General features: G+C 37.5%; 1 protein-coding gene across 5 annotated transcripts in view; it reads left to right on the top strand.

Annotated features, from left to right (window-relative positions):
* HSDL2 (hydroxysteroid dehydrogenase like 2) overlaps window positions 1-19,474 on the top strand; it is a 93,881-nt gene extending 74,407 nt beyond the window's left edge. For 4 of the 5 annotated variants that reach the window (XM_082469215.1, XM_082469216.1, XM_082469213.1 and 1 more), the window contains 3 exons: window positions 7,543-7,692; window positions 10,971-11,099; window positions 19,305-19,474. In XM_082469215.1, coding sequence (XP_082325341.1) covers window positions 7,543-7,692; window positions 10,971-11,099; window positions 19,305-19,417 — 392 coding nt within the window. In that variant the 3' untranslated portion in view covers window positions 19,418-19,474. The remainder of the gene's footprint in view (window positions 1-7,542; window positions 7,693-10,970; window positions 11,100-19,304) is intronic. The other variant, XM_082469214.1, reaches the window with a different exon arrangement.
* The last annotated feature ends 3,261 nt before the right edge of the window (window positions 19,475-22,735 follow it).

The following is a 22,735-nucleotide window of genomic DNA, read 5'->3' as shown; positions in this document are numbered from 1 at the left end:
AAACCCCATGAGAAGAATTTCTCTTGTGGTTTATTTTTTTTTGGCTGCACTGATCCTAGTTCCCCTGCCAGGGATCGAACCCATGCCCCCCACAGTGAGAGTGCAGTGTCTTAACTGCTGGACCGCCAGGGAAGACCTCTCTCATGGTTTATTAACAAGAATAGCAGTGCTTCTTCTGGGCCCTTACCTTATTTTTATATTATAGACTCTGTGAATCTCCTTAGTGACCATAGATTCTTTAGGTGGAGGCTAGAAAGTTTAGGCAAACATTTCTTCTGTACCTTTAGGAAACCTATAGAACCTTACTACAATGCATTTCGGTGACAAACTTTATTTCTAGCTTAATCTTATCTTTTCTATCTTTATCTTTTCTTTGTCCGAATTTTTGGAGGCAATTTCAAAAAATTACGTAACAAAAAAGGCAACTTTTCTTTTGTATTATAGAAAATTTGAAAAATATAGAAGGGAAAACGGTCACTCATAATCCCATCACCTAGAGATAACTCCTTTTAAAATTTAAGTTTTTAAAGATTAGATCTTTGATTTGGTTGCCACATGGATATATCAGAGTATTAAAACAAGGCTGTCGGGCTTCCCTGGTGGCACAGTGGTTGGGAATCTGCCTGCCAATGCAGGGGACACGGGTTCGAGCCCTGGTCTGGGAAGATCCCACATGCCGTGGAGCGGCTGGGCCCGTGAGCCACAATTACTGAGCCTGCGCGTCTGGAGCCTGTGCTCCACAACAAGAGAGGCTGCGATAGTGAGAGGCTGCGATAGTGAGAGGCCCGCGCACCGTGATGAAGAGTGGCCCCCGCTTGCCACAACTAGAGAAAGCCCTCGCACAGAAACGAAGACCCAACACAGCCATGAATAGATAAATAAATAATAAATAATAATTAAAAAAAACAAAAACAAAAACAAAAAAAACAAGGCTGTCAATCTTTTCCTCAAAAGGCCTCATACAGAATGGCAGAAGTTAGTCAGAGAGCTTATCAAAGTCTAGAAGAGTCTATCTTCAAGATAGGCAAGTCCGAAATCCAGATTTTTGCCCAGTACCCTAAGATTGGATCTATGTTTTAGAGGAAGATGCGTATAAACTAAGCTCATTTAAATACCAAATTTAAATAATAAGAACCACTTATCAATCACATACATTCATGTTGTTTTTCAACAAATATTTATTGGGCACCTACTATATGGCAAACACTGTGCTAAGTACTTTGCATGCATTGTCTCATTTAATACTTACAATCCTACAAGGCAGGTATCATTGTCCTCATTTTACATTGGAGATCACAGAGCTGGCAGGTGGCAGAGCCAGAATTTAAATACGTATTTTTCTGATTCTAAAGGCCATATCCTTAACCAGTAAACTTAATTTCCTAACTCCTGAATACTTGAAGTATTAGCATATTTTCCCCCCAGTAATCCAATTTATTTTATAATGAGGAGTTGCCATCTCATGGACTAAACATGGAGTTGCTGTGAGCAGCTCGTTCTCTCCCTCTGGGCATAATGACATAGAGAACAGAATCATAGTCAGAAGATTGTTTCATGACCATGGACTCAGAATAAGATGGGTTAGATAAGCAGAATGTAAGATAAATGTTTACTGACATCAGGCTTTGATAGGAGTGATTTTTGTCTTTGGGATCAGAATATGTCAGGTGCATTGACTGCAATCCCTATATCCATCTCTACAGGCGGGATGCCCTCATCTTTGAGGTCAGAATTCTCAAATTCCTTTGGCTAAAACCTCTCTTCCCTGTGCAAAAAATTAAGTGGAGAAGTGATGTTTCAGTCAACTGTAATTCTACTTGACATTTTCTGTAGATACATTAATATATTCATATAGGTAGTAGCTCAGTATTTCTGGCCTGAGATCTAACTTAACTCTTCCAGGTGATTTTTTACATCCATATCCAGATCTATTGTATGTTGATTTCACAGTGTCTCTCCCAGAGGTCAATGTGTATCCCTCATTTCCAAAGGGGGAGGAAAATATTGACAGCCTTGTACTTTTTCTGGTATTCGTGCTTTGTGTATTTGTTTTGTATAACATATATGTAATTATTATTTTTTTCAATAAATTTATTTATTTATGGCTGTGTTGGGTCTTCATTGCTGTGCACGGGCTTTCTCTAGTTGCGGTGAGTGGGGGCTACTCTTCGTTGCAGTGCGTGGGCTTCTCATTGTGGTGGCTTCTCTTGTTGCAGAGTACGGACTTTAGGCACGCGGGCTCAGTAGTTGTGGTTTGCAGGCTCTAGAGCGCAGGCTCAGTAGTTGTGGCGCACGGGCTTAGTTGCTCCTTGGCATGTGGGATCTTCCCGAACCAGGGCTCAAACCCGTGTCCCCTGCATTGGCAGGCAGATTCTTAACCACTGGGCCACCAGGGAAGCCCTCTTCATTGATTTTTCCTGCCCATTGCAACACAGGGAGTTCACTCAGTCTTTTTTTTTAACCTCCGGTTTATTTTTTCTTTTTTTCTTTAGTTATAGTTTTAATTGCTTCTATTCCAGTTTTTCTGGATTCCCCTCAGAAACACTTAGTCTGGCTACCCTGTCCCTTTCCCCTGTAGTTTTCACTATCTTTTGTTACTGTTTCCATATTTTTGTTCTTTTCTTCTGCATTCTGAGAGACCTTTTCAAGTTTGTACTCTGTATTACTGATAAGATTTTAGACACATTCATCTCTCTTCCATATTGCCCCTAATGTTTAATTCTGCTATTATACTTTTTGTTTGTCATGTTTCCCATTTCCTTTTTCATTTTATTTTATTGTTTTTTCATCTCAGCCAGTTATATATGACTTTCTGCCCTTGTTTTATATTAGTTTTCATGTAAAGGAGTTCTTGTGACATTTCTGTGACATTTCTTAATCATAGTTTTGGGAGTCATGATGTCTCTGGTTTATGATTCTCTGGCCAGGTGGTCCATGGCTCAGGGGCCTGTTAATTCATCTTGCTCTGAGTTTGTACAGTAATGATGCAATCTACAGCAGCAGTTTTAGTACATCAATGATGTTATCGACAACAGCAGTTTTAGTCATCTGACTCTGGTTGATTAGTGTTCAATTAGCATAGGATTGAGGTCAGACTGGACAAGAAAGGCACTAAGGTCAGAGGAGACAAGCAAGGGAATAAAGTTTTGGGGCTTCCCTGGTGGCACAGTGGTTAAGAATCCGCCTGCCAATGCAGGGGACACAGGTTCATGCCCTGGTCCAGGAACATCCCACATGCCGAGGAGCAGCTAAACCCATGTGCCACAACTACTGAGCCTGCACTCTAGAGCTCACGAGCCACAACTGCTGAGCCCGTGTGCTGCAACTACTGAAGCCCGCGTGCCTAGAGCCCATGCTCTGCAACAAGGGAAGCCACTGCAATGAGAAGCCCCTGCACCGCAACAAAGAGTAGCCCCTGCTCACCACAACTAGAGAAAAGCCCGCGCACAGCAACAAAGACCCAACGACGCAGCCAAAAATAAAATAAATAAAATAAATTAATTAAAAAAAGAAAAAAGAAAGTACTGCTTGACTGAGAAAGACAAATATCATTAAAAAAAAGGGAATAAAGTTTTAGATAGAGAGACTAATCATAAACCTGGTAAACTTGTTTTAGGGGAACTTGGTTTCATTTGTTTCCCAAAAGTTTCCATATTTGTTGTGTACTGAATGTACCTTTCAAATATATTACTGGTTTGTTTGTTGTCTCCTAAAGTTTTATTCTCTTGGGCAGAGTCATCATGCTATGTCTAAATATTTCAGGTGATAAATGATGCAGTTTATCTCTTGGCAAGTGTCTTTAAAGGCTACACTGAAGTTTTTGCTGCCATCTCCTTGGCGTCTCAGATGATAAAGATGATATATTGATTAATAGACACATCACCTGAAGTAGGAGTTCCAGCAGTTATTATATGACAAACTTAGTTCTGTCTGGTATTATACCTACTAAAACCAAATACATTCCTATATATTTCCTGCCTCCACAAACTTGAAGGAAGCCTGTGTCTTTGCTTTCCTCACTTTTAGCAGCCTCTGCTTGGTCCAGTTCTGCTGAGTTTAGGTCTTGGTTCTCTGCCCAGCGTTTATGTTGGCTATATAAAATTACATAGTTAGACATAGAAGAAAATGTAGAGGAAGCATTACCCAGTCAGACTGCCTGGGTTGGAATTCCTGCTGTGCCACATACTGCCATGTAACCTTAGGTGTGTCACTGAGTATTCCAGTTGCCATTTTAAAACCTCACTCACTTCTTTTTACTTTAGTCTTGAATTGTGTTTATTTTATTAAACATATTGAAATGCTTTCTGAAACAAGACACATTATAAATAAGAAGGGGGAAACTAACTTTTTATATTTATTTTATATCTGGTCACCTTCATGAGTTTTTGTCTTGTTTTAGACTTCTAATAGTTTCTAATAGAGAGACAGTTACTGAAAGCATAGACTTTGGGATAAGACAGATCTGGGTACAAGTCCTGTCCCTGTCACTTAAATCTGTGACCTTGGACAAGTCACTTCAGCTCTCTGAAACAGTTTTCTCAGCTCTCACTTTCCTTATGTGAGTATCATGTGGATTAAGTATAATAGATAGTGCATCATATTGTGAAATTTATATAGTAAGTCCCCTATAAATGTTAGTTGATGTAATTATCATTGAGTAATTATCTTGAATTTCCTAAATGCCCAAACTTACTGTCTACATATAATAATAGTATCTTACAGGATTATTTCTGGCATATATCTTAATATACTGACTCGAACTTCCAGAAGAATTTGGAAATATTTATTGAAACTATTTATTTTAGATATTCTTATTTTATTCTTAATTTTAAAGGGAAAATCTTTAGATTTTACCCATAAGTAAGGTATTAGATGCTGGTTAAGATTTTTTTATCAGTTATTTAGATTAATGTCTACATTTTTATTATATATTTTCTATATTTTATTTTTTGTTATATTTTGAGTATGGCAGTCAATTGGGTAACTTCCTTTTTCTATGTTCTTTTCCTTGAAGGTTTGACATATCTCACCTACTAAGTTATTTGAGTCTTTTCTGAAGTTGTTTCTTTGAAAATGTTTTTATTTTGTCATTCAATTATTGGCTTTTTCTAAAATAAAAAAACCAGAACTATCCATTTGAAGTTTTAAAATTTATTTAAGGGTTGACATGTAGTATTCATTTATAATTTAAAATTTTTTCATATTTATTTTATCCCTTTTCTCTTTTTAAAGTTTTTTTTTCCCTTTTTCTTTGATTAAATTTTCCAGAAAGTTGCCCAATTTTACTGTATCTTATTGTTTTTTCTCAAAAGAACCAGATTTTAAATTTTATTTCATTTTTCATTCTACTGCTTTTCTCTTTACTGATTCATTATTTCTTTTTATAACAGCTTTGAGGTATAATTTACATATACCAAAAATTCACCATTTTAAAGTATGTAGTTAAGTGATTTTTAATATATTCACAAAATTCTGCAACCATTTGATTCATTACTTGAAAAATTTTTGCTTTATTATTTTCTCTTTTCTGCTTTCTTTGAGGTCACATGTTTTTGTTCCTTTTCTTGCTTGTTAGGCTAATATTCATTTTTATTCCTTTAAAAATAATAAAATAATTTTGACTGTGCATTTACCCCCTTAATATAACTTTGGCCACATCCAATAGATTTCGTAATGTAATTTAATCAATTTTGATACCATTTTAAAATAATTTGTATAGAAAAGCTTAGTACAGAAAAGCATAAAGAAAATTTTTTAAATCACATGTAACCCACCATCCAAGTATAAATACTGTCTGTATTTTGGTTTATTTCTTTACAGTCTCTTTTATTTTTTTGAAAATATAACTTAAAATTCATATCCACAAATATATACTTTACCTGATTGGATCATATTATATTTAATTGTATATACTTCGTTTTACTTAACATTATATTGTGAATATTATCCAGGTCTTCAAAAACAAATTTTTGAAATTGGCAACTTAGTATTGTATCACATGCATAATATTTATTTTAGTGGTTTGTAATTGTTTCATTTTATAAATGTTACAGGATTTTCTTATAGTGGATCACTAAAAGTGGATAATCAGGCAATGGGAGGGTTCCTGATACATACTATGAAACTTCCTTCCAGAATTATAAATATTGGCATTATATGAGTACCTCCCTCACTACACTGTCAGCATTAAATATTGAAATACATATCTGAATTTTTAAACTGGCTTCAAAATACCATAATAATAATATATTCTTTGCTCCATTGGATCTTAAGTATTTCATCTTTAATATCTGCTGAACTTTGTGAGAAGGGTTTTACTGTTTATTTGTGTCTGGAAACATCATAATGGAAGGCAGTTTATATTCAATAAATTTAGGATACTTTTGAATTGGTTATGTTGTACTCTGGAGTATCTTTATGCTGTCAGTTAGATTTTATTTAATAACCTTTGGTGAGTTATATTGGACAAGATGGCTGGGTATAATTTGAGCTGGGAGATAGATGGAGAGTTAATCTTCAGCCTAGAGTACAGATTGTCCTTTGAGTTAGTTTAAATAACAAATTATTCTCAGCTGTTTCTGGGGGCAGCCAAACTGCCCACAAATAATTCCAGGAGGATAAATAAAGACACAGAGGTTGGTATTGGGGGACAGCTTCATGCTATGGGATTTGAACTGTCCTATGCACTGCAGATCTCCCCTGGCTCATCATATGCTGAATGGTTATGGCCAATGGTTTAAGTGACTACAAAATTTAAAATGTTGCAACCTCTATTCCCCTGACCTTGCGTTTCTAGGTAGTGGGGCCTTCATGAGACTAATACATGGTTTGACCTACCTCTTCATCTAGTGGGAGGGACCAATCTGATTGAGATTGGGAGAAGAAACGAGTTAGTGTGGTTTAGACCCTTTTGAGCCTTCTTTCTTTCAGAGTAGACTATCCTCAGTTTTCACGTGATCTTTACTTACAGAGGCATTTCCATTCCTTGATGGGAGGAGGCAGGTTCAATCCAGGGATGAAAAGACTAGGTGAATATGTTTAATTTAGAGGTAAAGTTATTGAGAAGTTCACTTGGCTGTTGATTCAAGCTACAGTCGCCAATTCATTTCCACTCATTTACACAGTTGATATTCTGATCTCCATCTTTCTGACTCCACGGTCTTCTTTTCTCATTTGGTTTTGGAACTCAGGGACGATGATAAAGGAGTGATTAATTGTTACCACTAAAACTCTAATAGATTGTTTAAATCTGTTTATTATAAACACTGTATAAATTAGTGGGGTTTTTTAAAAGCTAATCTGAGAGGTGGTCTTTTACTTGAAGAGTATAAACCATTTACATTTATAATCGTAACTGACGTGTTTGGCTGTTATTCCATCAGTTTGATTTATGCTCTTATGCTTTAAGATGCCACTGAATGTATTTAAGGTCATTTTGGTTAAATGGGTCTAATTGGTAGCAAGTCTGTTTGCTAATTAATTTTGTGTGTGACCTTACATTGCCTAGGCTTTAAAGGTACTTATATCAATAACATTTTATAGGTGCTCTTCCAGAATTGAAAGAAGAGGAGGCGCAGCCATCACCAAAACCACGTTCTGGAGCTGTGGAAGGAACATTTAGAATTGTTAAGGACTCTCTCAGTGATGATGTTGTTAAAGCCACTCAAGCAATCTATCAGTTTGAACTCTCAGGTAAGGGTTACTTCTGATAATCTGGAGCTTTTATGAAACAAAGTAGGATATTTCCCTTGAAAGTATATCAGCCTCCAGTAGTAATAACCTGGAATAGTTGGCTATATCCAGACCCTTACCCGAGAATGTAGACATTTAAGAGTAGCAAATAACTACTGGTTTGTATTTTTGTGTTCTTTTCTTTTTGGTTTTTGTCCATCTGTTAAGTTTCTGATTTGTGGTTACCATGGGGTTCATATATGTTGACCCATAATTATATCTATTTGTTTTAAACTGGTATTTCCACATATAAGTGATAGACCTGTTTTCTACTTGTTTTTGTAGTTCTTCTCTGTTCTACTGATTTGTATTTTTAAGTTAATATCAGTGCATATGGACATATGTAAAATAAAATTTCCTTACAGATACTTCCAGTGTTAAGTAACTCCTTAGTGTATGTAATTGAGAGAAAATCCTATTTAGAAGGGTATATGGATCATGACAGATAGTATAATACAGTCATTTATCAACCATGTGCACCTTGCCTGTTTTTTGGCTGCACCACGGGCTTATGGTATCTTACTTCCCTGACAAGGGATTGAACCGGGGCCCACAGCAGTGAAAGTGCTGAGTCCTAAGCACTGGACTGCCAGGGAACTCCCTTGCCATTTTTTATCTTTGATATTATTCAGGTCACTCTGAATGCAGTCAGCTTTTAAAACCTCTCAGTATTTTTCTTCTCAAAAAAAAATGCATTAGTATTAATGCATGTTAACAAGAGTTTTAAGAATTAGCTACCACAGTCCCATTGTACGCAAACTTTGACATTATCAGTTCTTTTATCCTTTGTCACCTCTATTTTATCTTAATCCATCTGCATCTTCCTGTTTTTACTTCCTTTTCTTAGAACCCATGGTCCATTGCTTCAATCACTCTTTTACCTGTATCCTAAACTTCCTGACCTGGTGCTTATGTCACCAGCTTTCAAAATCCTAGTCCTGGATGATCAAACTCTCTGGCTGCTCCACACTTGCATCCAGGTTGCTAAGTCTTGCTGGAGAAATGGCAGGGGGTGGGGGGTGGAATCACACCACCCAGTGAATCTGTACCAGTAAAAATTCATCACTGCTCCTCTCCAATGTCAGAGTTCTGTGTTTCTGTGGTCAGCTTATTGCCTCATTTTCCACAGTGACTGTTTTAAACCTCTCAGTGTTCCTCAAATCTCCCATCTCTCCCTTCACCACTTCCCTGCCAGTTTCAGCAGATAAAGTGACCTCCTCTTTCACAGAGATAAGGGAAGCCTACAGACAGGAATTGCTTCAGCTTCCTGCCATCTGATACCAAACTGTTGTAGGCATTGACCTCTCTTCCTCCTCTCCCAACAGGCAGAGCTCAACTCCACATCCGTGCATCCTAAGCTTTAATGTCCATACTGATCACCGCTGGGCATGCTAAAAATGCAGAATCTGATTCAGTAGGTTTGAGGTAGGATCTGAAGTTTGCATTTCTGATGTGATGACAGTACTGCAGTTCATGGATCACACTTTGAGTAGCAAAGTTCTAGATCCCATTTCCTCTGGTCTCCTCAGGAAATGTGTGCTGTCTCTTCCACCTGTTCATCCTGAAGCCTCCTTCCCAGTGGTTTTTTAACATTCCCAAAGTCTATTCTATCTTTTAAAAAAACCCAGCAATAACAACCTTCCCAATCACAGCCCCCACCCCCCATCTTTCTTCTCCCTTTCAGAGCCAAACTTATTTTCATCTACAGTTCACTCTGTTCTGGTGTCATTTTTCTGCATTCCGCTGAATTTGCTCTCACCAAGGTCCTCGGTGGCTTCTGTGTCACCAGTGGGCATTTGTCATTCTTACCTTGTCGCCACTCTGCAACATTTGATGCTGTTGACCTCTCTTTCCTTCTGGAAACGCTCCATTGCTTTTTTCTGTGTCTGTAATCATGTCTTGTCAGTCTCCTGTGCTAGATGCTTCTCCATCCTTTCCTTAAATGTTGATATTCTTCAGGTCACTGTCTTAGCACTCTTTATACTCTACAGCCTTTGTCTAGGAAAACCCCAACCCCTCACATAGCTTTAGTGACCATAGGGGCTGATTCCTTATGTATCTATCTTCCTAGTCCAGTCAGACTTCATTTGACATTTTCATTTGGCTGTCACAAAGGTACCTCAATCTGAAAATGTCAGTAACAACTCACCATTCCCAATACCTGCCTTTGGCACTACTTGTTATATCTGCTCTTCTTCAGTAGTCCTCTCAGTAAAAAACACAGCAATATTTACCCAGCTTCCCAAGCCAAAAACTAGCAAAGCAGATCATTCTTCTGCACCCTCCCTACCTTTTCCTCTTCATTCAATCAGTTACCTAGTTTTGTGATATTGCTTTGAAGTTCTCTCTCAAATATGCGGACTTTTTTCCATTTCCACTGCTGCAATCCTGACCCAGGCATACATCCTCAAGCTCCTGAACAACCCCAGTACCTTCCTAAATTGTCCTCTGTATCCTCTTTATCCCTCTTCAATATCTTCTCTACACTGCTGTTAGGCTGATCTATTTAAAATACAAACCTAATGTCATTCTCCTTCCATGGCATATGGATGAAATCAGCGAACCCTTTACATGGCTTACTGTGCTCTGCATCTGGACTGCCTAACAGGCTCATCTGAGGCCACCATCCACTCTCTTTGTACATTCCAGTCCTTCTGTTCCTTTTTTCAGTTCCTCATCGAGCAAATATTATTTATTTATTTATTTATTTGGCTGCACTGGGTCTTAGTTGAGGCATGTGGGATCTTCGTTGCCACATGCAGAAGCTTTAGTTGTAGCATGTGGGATCCTTAGTTGTGAACTCTTAGTTGTGGCACGCGAACTCTTAGTTGAGGCACGTAAACTCTAGTTGCGGCACGTGGGATCTAGTTCCCTGACCAGGGATCAGACCTGGGCCCCCTGCATTGGGAGCACGGAGTCTTAGCCACTGGACCACCACGGAAGTCCCCCATCTAGCAAATTCTTACTTAACTTTTAAATCTCAGCTGGGCTTTCCTGACTCCACATCACCCTCCACTTCCTGTTTTGTAAGAACCATGTTATTGAGGAGTCTTCAGAGCCTAGCCGAGTGCCTGGCCCATAATAAGAACTTAATAAATATTGGCTGAATTTGTTAGAGGCCTGGGGATTTCAACCTGGGTAACAGCATTATATATGATTATTCTAATTGTACAGTTATTAACTTTAAGAAAAACAGGGCTTCTTTAACATTGATTTCTACATCTTTCTTTTCTGTGTAGGTGAAGATGGTGGAACATGGTTTCTTGATCTTAAAAGCAAGGGTGGCAATGTCGGATATGGAGAGCCCTCTGATCGGGCAGATGTGGTGATGAGTATGTCTACTGATGATTTTGTAAAAATGTTTTCAGGTGAGTTTTAACTTTACTTGTTTACTGATTGTTCAAGGAAAATTCTATTAGGTAGGCTTCATTTCTACTAGTTGGACTAAGATATCATTTCCAGTAACACCTTGGTTACCAGAGGTGCTGAACTTAGCTGCAGCTTGTTTATCAAGAGTAAGATCGTGCTTCAGTCTTGCCAACTATTGTAATAGGAAACTGCAGCCATCTCCCGTGGCCCAGTGACCCTGCTTTCTGTGGAATCCATCACTAAGAAGAGCATCTGCATAATTTTCTGCTTTGCCCATGTATCTCTAAATGTGCCAGAAAAATTTTAAGGGTAATTTTTTTCTATTTTCTACTCTTAAAACACTACTCCAGATGGTAAGATAATTAACACATGTACTTATTAGAAGCAGCACTTTAAAATTTTTTTTTAATTTATTTATTTTTGGCTGTATTGGGTCTTCATTGCTGCGTCCAGGCTTTCTCTAGTTGCGGAGAGCAGGGGGCTACTCTTTGTTGTGGTGGGTGGGCTTCTCATTTCAGTGGCTTCTCTTGTTGCGGAGCTCGGGCTCTAGGTGTGTGGGCTTCAGTAGTTGTGGCACGTGGGCTCAGTAGTTGTGGCTCGCGGGCTCTAGAGCGCAGGCTCAGTAGTTGTGGCGCACGAGCTTAGTTGCTTCTCAGCATGTGGGATCTTTCCAGACCAGGGATCGAACCCATGTCCCCTGCATTGGCAGGTGGATTCTTAACCACTGCACCACCAGGGAAGTCCCAGAAGCAGCACTTTAAACAAAAGTATTGTAACATTTTAATCTGAAGATCCTAAAGATTCATTTAATGAGTTATAAACATTATTTATTCTTTATTCTGTTTTAATCTTCATAAATTGAAGATCATAGTGTATTCTGTGCCCTGTAAGTCTCGCTTTCCATTTCTAAACCAGGATGCTAATGGCCTACATACTACCTGAGCCAGTTTGTGTGTGATGTTACTAATGACTGAGGTTTCTTCAACTTTCCCCCCCTTTTTTTAAACAGTAGTGCTAAATATTCATGGTACAAAAATTAGAAAATATGCTTAGGAAAAAAGAAAATAAATAAAATTATTTTTTATTGTACTACTGAAAGAGAACCATCAGTTGATTTTTGGTTTAAAGTCATATATATATTTTTATGAATGTATATAAATATATAAGTGTGCTTATAAAAACAAGATTATAGCATTGCTGCTGTTTGGTAACCTTTTTCACTTAGTACTTAGTACATTATAAGTACTTAGTACTTAAAAGTACTAGTGTACTTAAAAGTACATTAAAAGTACTTAGTACATTACAACATCTTTTAATGATAATGAATAGTTATCACTTTAATCATTTTTTTAAAATAAATATATTGATTGATTGATTTTTGGCTGACTTGGGTCTTTGTTGCTGCGTGCAGGCTTTCTCTAGTTGCGGCGAGCAGGGCCTACTCTTTGTTGCGGTGCACAGTCTTCTCATTGCAGTGGCTTCTCTTGTTGCGGAGCACGAGCTCTAGGCATGCGGGCTTCAGTAGTTGTGGCTCGCGGGCTCTAGAGCACAGGCTCAGTAGTTGTGACACGGGCTCTAGAGCATAGGCTCAGCAGTTGGGGCGCATGGGCTTAGTTTCTCTGTGGCACACGGGATCTTCCTGGACCAGGGCACAAACCTGTGTCCCCTGCATTGGCAGGCGGATTCTTAACCACTGCGCCACCAGGGAAGCCCCTCTTTAATCATTTTAATAGTTTCTTTAGTGTTTGTTTAGTGTTTCAAAATCTCTTTCTCTGTAGGGCTTAAACATAGTGCTTTGGATGCTAAATAAATGTTTGGTAAATTTGAACCTTATAAATATGCAATATTTTGAACTTAAAGACCTTTAAAAATAAAAAAATTATTGTCAATTTCCAAACAGAAAATAACAGTAATTTTAGCTAATATGTATATGATTACTATTGAGTTAAGCAATATTCCCAATAATGGTTTGAGATAAAAGATTTTCTCTATTTTATAAAAAGGGAGACTGAAGTATTGCTTAATTAAATAATAAACCCAGAGTCACTTGGTGGGTGAGTCAATGTTGGAGTTAGAATTCGAATCCAAGCTAACTCGCCAGCTCATACACTTCTAAATCATTATGCTATTTTGCCCTCCGAAGGTGAAAGAATCAAGTTACCTCCTTAATTTACGTTTTATTTGTGTAGCATAAACTTGTAAGGGGCTTTCCATTTATATCTTTCTGTGAATGTGCTCCTGGATCGGCTAGGGGAGGTCAGTCAGCTAAATGAGTGATTAAAATATATATATATATTCTTATAAGGTTTATTTTATTTTATTTATTTATTTTGGCAATGCCAAGTGGCACGTGGGATCTTAGTTCCTTGACCAGGGATCGAACCCACACTTCTTGCAGTGGAAGCGCAGAGTCTTAACCACTGGACCGCCAGGAAAGTGCCTTATGAGGTTTATTTTATAGCAGCAGTTCAGATTGGGAGCAAATAACTTTGCTTCTGCTTCTTATGTCTTTTCATTCTTATTCTTTATCCCATCTACTCTCCTTTGAATGGGCGCAATTTAGACCTTATATCCTAAGCATTCTCTTTTAAGAAGCCATAGCCATTTCTGTGACCTAATCTATAGAGTGGATATGTTATAAATTTAAAAAATTAAAGCAACTACTGTCAACTAATCAAAATCTCTCTTTTTGGCCAGTAGAGGCCACTGTATAGTAAAGCATTATAATAGAAAGAAAATATATTGTACAAGATTACCTGATTAATATATTGGGAAGAGAAATATACACACATACACATACATATAAAATTGTTCTTACTAGTAGTTTTAAAGTTATTTTTTAGAACAGTTTTGTTAAGGTATAATTTACATACCATAAAATCTACCCATTATAAGTATATATGATTTTTAGTAAATGTATAGGGTTGTACAACCATCACTTATAATCCAGTTTGAGAACATTTCTATCACTCCCTCCAAAATTCTCTGTCTCTTTGCAGTCAATCCCCCTTTTTTACTGCCCAGCCAGCCAGACACTAACCTGCTGTCTGTCTCTATAGATTTGCTGTTTCTGGACATTTCATATAAATGGGATTATAAAGTATATAGTCTTTCGTATTTGGCTTCTTTTACTTAGCATAAGGCTTTTGAGATTCATCCATCATGTGGTAGCATGTATCAGTAGTTCAGTTCCTTTTTATTGCTGAGTAGTATTCCGTTGTATGGATATACCTCATATTTATCCACTCACCAGCTGGTGGATATTTGGGTTGTTTCAAGTTTTGGGGTATTATGAATAATGCTGCTGTGTATATTTTCATACACATATTTGTGTGGATATATATTTTCATTTCTGTTGGGTAGATTTCTAAGAGTCTAATTGCTGGGTCATGTGGTAAGTTGATATGTAACTTTTTAATAAACCACCAAACTTTGCTAAAGTGGCTGCACTAATTTTATATTCTTGTCAGCATTGTATAAATGTTCAGGTTTCTCCAAATCCTCACCAGCACTTACTAGTGCCTTTTATTTTTTTACAGTGTTATTGAGGTATAATTGATAAATAAAAACTGTATATATTTAAGGTATATAACATGATGACTTGGTATTTGTATACACTAGGAAATTACTATACTCAAGCTAATTAACACATCCATCACCTTGCATGGTTACCTTCTTTTTGTTGTCATGAGAACACTTAAGATTTACTCTCAGCAAATTTCAGCAAATTTCAAGTATACAGTACAGTATTATTAACTATAGTCACCGTGCTGAACATTAGATCCCTAGAACTTATTCACCTTATAACTGAAAGTTTTACCCTGAGACCAACATCACACCATTCTACTCTCTGCCTCTGTGGGTTTGACTTTTTTAGGTTCCACATATAAGTGAGGCCATACAGTTTTTGCCTTCTTGTGTCTTGCTTATTTCATGCAGCATAATGTCCTCCAGGTTTATGCATGATGTCACAAATGGCAGTGTCTTTGTTATCATAGCCATTCTAGCGGGTGTGTGGTGGTATCTCGTGCTTTGAATTTTCATTTTCTTAATGATTAATAATGTTGGGCATCTTTCCATGTGCTTAATAGCTGTTTATATTTGATGAACTGTCTATTCAAATGTTTTGCTCATTTTTATTTATTTATTTATTTATTTATTTATTTATTTTATCTTTTTGACTGTGTTGGGTCTTTGTTGCTGTGCGCGGGCTTTCTCTAGTTGTGGCAAGCGAGGGCTACTCTTTGTTGCGGTACGCGGGCTTCTCACTGCAGTGGCTTCTCTTGTTGCGGAGCACGGGCTCTTGGCACACGGTAGTTGTGGCACGCATGGTCAGTAATTGTGGCGCACGGGCTTAGTTGCTCCTTGGCATGTGTGATCTTCCCAGACCAGGGCTCGAATCCGTGTCCCCTGCATTGTCAGGCGGATTCTTAACCACTGCGCCACCAGGGAAGCCCTTTGCTTGTTTTTAAATTGACTTGTCTTTTTATTATTAAGTTGTAAGAGTTCTTTATAAACTCCAGATGCATGTGACTTGAAAATATTTTCTCTCAGTCTGTGACGTATCTTTTCATTTTCTTAGTGGTATCTTTTGAGTTACAAAAGTTTTTAGTTTTGATAGTCTAATGTGTCATTTTTTTCTTTTATGGTTCATGCTCTTTTCCCCTAAGTATTTCATTCTTTTTTAATGCTACTGTAAATGAAATTATTGTGTTAATTTTATTTTTTAATTATTCGTTGCTAGTATACATAAATACATTTGACTTTTGTGTAAATTTTATATCCTATGAATTAACCAGTGAAGCTACTTGGGCCTGGGATTTTTTTGTGGGAAAATTTTTAATTACCAATTTGACTTATTGTTCTATGTCAATAGCTTTTTAAATTTTTTATTGATATATAATTCACATACCATGTAATTCATCCATTTAAAGTAAACAATTGACTGTTTTTTTAGCATATTCACAAATGTTCGCAACCATCACCACAGTTGATTTTAGAACATTTGCATCACCTCAAAAAGAGAAACCCAGGACCCATTAACTGTTAATCCCATATCCCCCATCTCCTGCCCCTAGCCCTAAGCAACCACTAAGCTACTTCCTGTGTCTGTAGATTTCCCTATTCTGGACTTTCATATGAAGAGAATCATATATATGGAATTTTTTTGTGTGACTGGCTTCTTTGCAGTATGTTTCTTCTTTTAGCTTGTTTTCAGGTTTCATTCTTGATGTAGCATGTATCAGTATTTAATTCTCTTCTTTAAAAATGGAGATGAAATTCACATAACATACAATTAACCTTGTAAAGTGTACAGTTCAATGGTATTTAACTTAGTGCATTCACAATGCTATGCAACCACCACTTCTCTTTAGTTTCAAAACTTTTTCATCACCCCAGAAGAACACCCTATACCATTTAAGTAACATCCCATTCCAGCTTCCCACCTCCCATGGGAACTGCTAATGTGCTTTCTCTCTCTGTGGATTTGTCTATTCTGGATAGTTTATGTAAATGGAATCATTCAGTATGTGACCTTTTGTGTGTGGCTCTTGTCACTCAGCATAATGTTTTCAAGGTTCATCTAAGTTGTAGCATGTGTCAGTACTTCATTTCTTTTTATGACTATCTGTTGAAAGATATTTTGTTTGGCTGTTATAAACAATGCTGCTATAAACATTTGTGTCCAAGTTTCTGTGTAGATTTATGTTTTCATTTCTCTTTATTGCTGGGTCATATGGTAATTCTACGTTTAACTCTTTGAAGAACTGCGAAAATGTTTTCCATAGCACCCGAACATTTACATTCCTACCAGCAACGTGTGAGGGTTTCTATTTATCTGTATCCTTGCCCTCACCAACACTTGTTTTTGTTTTTTGTTTTTTTACAATAGCAATCCTAGTGAGTATGAAGTAATATCTCATTGTCGTTTTGATTTGCATTTCCCTAATGACAAATGCTGTTCAACATTTTTTTCATGTGCTTATTGGTCATACGTGTATATTCCTTGAAGAAATGTCTATTCAGGTCCTTTTCCCATTGTAACTGGATTTTTTAATCTGTTTAATTTAATTTTTTTTTTGAGTTTTAAGAATTCATTCTCCCTGTGTCAGATTACCTGTCAGTGTACTTTTTTTCTGGAGCTCTTTGTCTTCTTATTACAATCCAAACAGATAGCTCATGGGGAATTCCCTGGTGGTCCAGTGGTTAGGACTCCATGCTTCCAGTGCTGGGGCCCCAGGTTCAATCCCTGGTCAGGAATCCTGCAAGGTGTGTGGTGCAGCCAAAAAAAAAAAGAAAAGAAAAGAAAAGAAAAAGAAATGGGTTCTAAACAGATAGCTCATTAAGTCTGCTACACAGCTGTGATCCTAGAAATTTCTGTAACTCTCTCCTGCATTGAATCTCCTGTTTCCTGTATCCCTTTCTTTTTTCTTGGTTTACATCCTCATTTTGGTGGCACCCATTCTCCAGTAGCTTCATTATAAAGGATACATAAGAGGCAATTTTTGTGAGTATCTAAAACTACCTGTATTCTCCCAACACATTGATTATTTGTCTGGGTAGAGATTTCTGTGTTGCAATTCATTTTCCCTCAGAAAATGAAGTCATTGAAGTCATTGTTCCACCTTCTAAGATTACGATGGAGGATTTGATACTATTCTTAATCTTTTGTATCCACCACTCCCCTTTCTGAAAGTTTTGGAATCAAAATGATCTCTTTCTCTGTAGTGTTCTGAAATTTCACAATGATACAAGGTTTTTTTCATTCATCTTCCTGGATACTTGATGGGCTCTTTGGGAATGTATCTTATATGATTTCTTTGATAGCTATCTCAGTTTTCTCAGTTCTCACTTTCTGAAGAAAACTTAAATCTCTGATTTAATCACCTTACATTTAGGGCCTTATTCTTTCCTTTAAAAAAAAATATGTATATATAGTAAGGAAAATTTTATTTCAAAAGATTATTGTGGCGGTGGGGGGTGCTGGTTCATAGAGAGAGCCTTTTGTAATAGCGGGAGGGGGAATTTTGCAATAGAGAGACTGCTGTGACCAGAAGATTGCAAGTGTCTCCTTTCTATTACATTCTAATATTGTGGATATATCAAAATCTTAATTTCCAAGAGTTCACTCATGTTTTCTCAGCTTATTTTTTCTTCTCTTACTGCCCCCTTCTTCCTCCTCACTCTACCCCATTCCATTCACCTTCACCTGCTTCTCCCACTACCTCGCTCTTCAATACCCGTTTCCTGTGCTTCTCCTCCTCACCCCTTTTCTTAGCATCCTGTTGTTGATACATTGTCACAGCTTGTCTTATCAATGAGGACATGAATTACAGAACTTTTAATTTGTTCATTTGTTTCATTTCTGTTTCTTCTATGCCTGCAGTCTCTGTTTCCCCCAAATTGCTTTGATTTGTTTTTGGTTTTGGGGTGATTTTTTTTTTTCTGGTCTCCATTTGCTGCCCATTCATCTTTAACAAGCAAGGCTATGTAAAGCTGATTGGAAGCTGTGTATGCATGAGTGGGGCTGTGGACTGGTGGGTTTCACTGCAGAGTGAGAGAGCAAGGAGCCAGTTTTTTAGCTGAAGCCTAACAGTGAAAAGATTGGGAAATGAGAGTAGCAAATAAAAACAATGTTCCCTCCCTTCATGGAGCTCCTGTTTATTATATGTTGTTATTAGCTACAATTCTGTTTTAATGCCCCATTTTACATTCTGGCATTTCTGTGGTTAAAATACTGCTAAGACGTACTTCTGTGTCCATACACTATACTTTTAATGTCATTTCTTAAGAAAATTATATGCATTTATACCATTTGACTTTTTGACTCAACTTGAAATGTTAAGAGTTTAATGAACTATAATAGATTGGAAAATAACTAAAATAGATAGTATTTGTTTACTACAATTCATTTGAGGGCCATCTATTCTTTAGTGTACTGTGCATGTTGCATCTTCTGCTTTTTGGTGTAATCTTTTGTTGATTGTTGCTTTTATATTATCTCTCATACTACAAGATATAGTTAACATCTAAATCTAGGAATTGGGATTCCCAAGATACTGATAAAAAGATGCTATAAAAGAAATTTCTGTGTTTCAGAGGTTTATAGAACTCAGAGATTCTTTTTATAAGCATGTTCTTGAAGCGATACGTCCCTAAGGGCACTAATGGCTGATTTTTCCTCTCTCATTTTCTCTTTTTAGGGAAACTAAAACCAACAATAGCATTCATGTCAGGAAGATTGAAGATTAAAGGAAACATGGCCCTAGCAATCAAATTGGAGAAACTAATGAATCAGATGAATGCCAGGCTGTGAAGAGAAAAAAAATGTTGACCGCTAAGCTCAAAAAGTAAAAGGGTTCAATAGTTAAAATTGAATGTTTGTTTTCATCCCTATTATATTATAAGGATATGCATGTTTGTTCTAGAAAAAATAGAATTTCTGTATCTGTAAGACTTGAAATTGTAATTAAAACAGCTAGCCAACCAAACATAAGCATCATTAAGTAGAATTCTAAGACATTCTGTTTTTCTTATTTTGTGAGTTTTGCCCTCTGAGTCCTGTATCTCATACACCATCATCTTCTGGGAAAAGTATTATTAGTAATCAATCAGGGTCAAGCAGCAACATTACTCTTTTATATCTTTTTCCCATGTAAAATGAGACTAGTCTGTTTTAAACTTTTCAGTTTAGGATTGTATACTAATGATATTTTAGATTTTTATAAATTTGTTTTAAAGAAAATCTTCTATATTACATTTTCACAGAAATCACATAATAAACTACTTAATAAATACTATTTGTGAAGACAAATTAAACAAAAAGTATATTTTGTTAACTACCTTTCTAAGTGTAAGGTATTTTACCTATAGGAAAATATTATTCATGTAATTCAACTAACTGCAGTATATATATCCTATTTTAAAGTATGTAAAAATATCTATCCTAAGATAATTCCTCCCCAAAAGTGTGCACTTGGTCACAGTATTTTGAAATGAGAACATTAGAATAGATGGTTGTCATGGGCTGAATGGTATGCCCCCTTCATATGTTGAAGTTCTAACCCCCAGAATCTCAGAATTGATTGTATTTGGAGATAAGATCTTTTTTTTTTTTTTTTTTTAAATTAATTAATTTATTATTTATTTTTGGCTGTGTTGGGTCTTCGTTTCTGTGCGAGGGCTTTCTCTAGTTGTGGCAAGTGGGGGCCACTCTTCATCGCGGTGCGCGGGCCTCTATCGCGGCCTCTCCCATTGCGGAGCACAGGCTCCAGACGCGCAGGCTCAGTAATTGTGGCTCACGGGCCTAGTTGCTCCGCGGCATGTGGGATCTTCCCAGACCAGGGCTCGAACCCGTGTGCCCTGCATTGGCAGGCAGATTCTCAACCACTGCGCCACCAGGGAAGCCCCTGGAGATAAGATCTTTAAAGAGGTAAGTTAAAACCCAGGCTTTTAGGGTAGGGTGGGCCATAACCCAGTCTGACTGATGTCCTTATAAGAGGAAATTTGGACACAAAAGAGAGACCAAGGAGGCACACACTAGGAATGACCTAGTGAGGTCTAGTGAGGAATGACCATGTGAGGACCAGCAAGAAGGCAGTCATTTGCAAGCCAAGGAAAGAGGCCTCAGAAGAAACCAAACCTACTGACACCTTGATCTCAGACTAGTCTCCAGAATTGTAAGAAATTTCTGTTGCTTTAGCCACTCAGTCTGTGGTATTTTGTTATTGCAGTCCTAGTAAACTAATGCAATAGTTTGTTTGTATTTCTGTTACGAACACAAGTTCCTGTGCACTACACACAGTGAGGCCAAACAAACTGAAACATTGGAGTTTGTAGCAGAGAAAGGTTTATTACAGGGCCAAGCAAGGAGAATGGGTGGCTTGTGCTCAGAAAACCCAAACTCCCCAATGGTTTTCAGGGAGAAGTTTTTATAGGCAGAATTTGGGGTGAGTGCTGTGTGACTTTCTTCTGATTGGTTGGTGGTGAGGTAACAGGGAGGTGTTTCAGAAATCTTGTGCTCAACCTGAAGTTACCATCCTCCACCTGGGTGGGGGCCTTAGTTCTTACAGAAGAACTCAAAGATATTGTTATATATATTCCTTGAGGAGGCACCAGGACCCTGCCCCAAGGCTGCACTATTGTTTCTTGACTGCTCCTCCCCTGTTTCTGCATTCCCTCCCTTCCCTGATTAGCAACTGTTTGAATCTGCCCTTTGTAACTCAGTGAAGGTCAAGGAGGCTGAATGAAGCCTATTTCCTACAAACAAGAAATAGGGGACACAGAAAGGCTTTGTACCTAGGATGGCCCCACAGGGTCCTTCTCTGTTTCATTTCTTGTTTTAAAAAAGTTAAACTTTTTTTTTTTAAGCTCCTATCTTTCCTTTTAATCAGTTAAAAATACTGTTCAGTGTAATTCTTTCACTTCTCACCTTCCACTCACTAATATTATTGTGCTGTTAAGCAACTTAGCTAATTCTGACATTTTGTAGAATCATAACATTAGGAGCACTTAATATGTATTTTACAAATGAGGAAACAGAGGATCAGAGATAGGAAAGGACTAGTCCAAGGTCAAAATTAACAAGCCCTTTCCAACAACCTCCCAGTACATTGGCCTTGGATAGAACTTGAAGACCGCACTTCCCCCTCGGTGAAGCCCAGATAGATTGACTTTGATGTGGCAGCCTCACAACTCCCTTGGCATCTCCCGTTCATTTCCAGCCACATTAGGATCCCTGTCAGATGTTGCCAGCAGACTCCTTTTCTACTGAAATTTTCTAAAGACTTTTCTCCTTTCTCTGCATTTTCCACATGGCTTCAAAGTTTTGGGAAAATAAAAACTAGAAAATATTGTGAGGCAGGAATTCTGGAGTTTGGTTACTGAAACATGAACTTGCTAATTAAAAGGCTTTAGGATATCAGAAGAAAATCTTTCCACAGGGCCCTGGTTTTCATATCAGTAATTGAGGGAGTTGGATGAGGTCATCTGCAGCCTCTTTTTGCTTATTATCACTAAGTAGTGAGCAGTCTGTACTGCTCACTGTAAATAAAGGTACCACAGCTACATTCCTAAAGCTTTCTCTCTTGCCACATCCCCCAGCTGCCTTAATGAATTCATGTGTTCCCTTCTCTTGGATCTTGCCCATTAACTGCACTGAGGTTGTAGAGTCTCCCAGAAGTTTTGAATGTCCATCTTGTGTGTGGTTCAGTATCCATTTGACCCCTGTTTCTGAAATGGAATGGTATGGAGGGAAACCATGCCATTCGGCTTTTTAGTGTTTGATGAAGTTATTTAGGCATTTTAAAGATGGTTTGTTGCTAGTAATCCTATATTTTAACAAATCCTCTTAAATAGTGCCTTTTGTTTGTTTGTTTTTTTCTTTTTTTGGCTGTGCCACACGGCTTGTGGGATCTTAGTTCCCCGAGCAGGGATTGAACCTGGCCCCAGCAGTGAATGCACCAAGTCCTAACCACTGGACCACCAGGGAATTCCCTTAAATAGTGCCTCTTAAATAATCCTCTTAAGTAGAAGAAAAGAAGTCTTTTTCCTCTACCTATCTTAAGTTTTCAGTTGGGGCCCTGTAAATTAGACTAACAAAAGATAGATTAGCAAGAGAAAAACAAATAGAAGT

The sequence above is a fragment of the Balaenoptera physalus genome (assembly GCF_965194825.1).
Source record: "Balaenoptera physalus genome assembly, chromosome: 7".
Lineage (NCBI taxonomy): Eukaryota > Metazoa > Chordata > Mammalia > Artiodactyla > Balaenopteridae > Balaenoptera > Balaenoptera physalus.
This window is presented reverse-complemented; position numbering and strand designations above follow the sequence as displayed.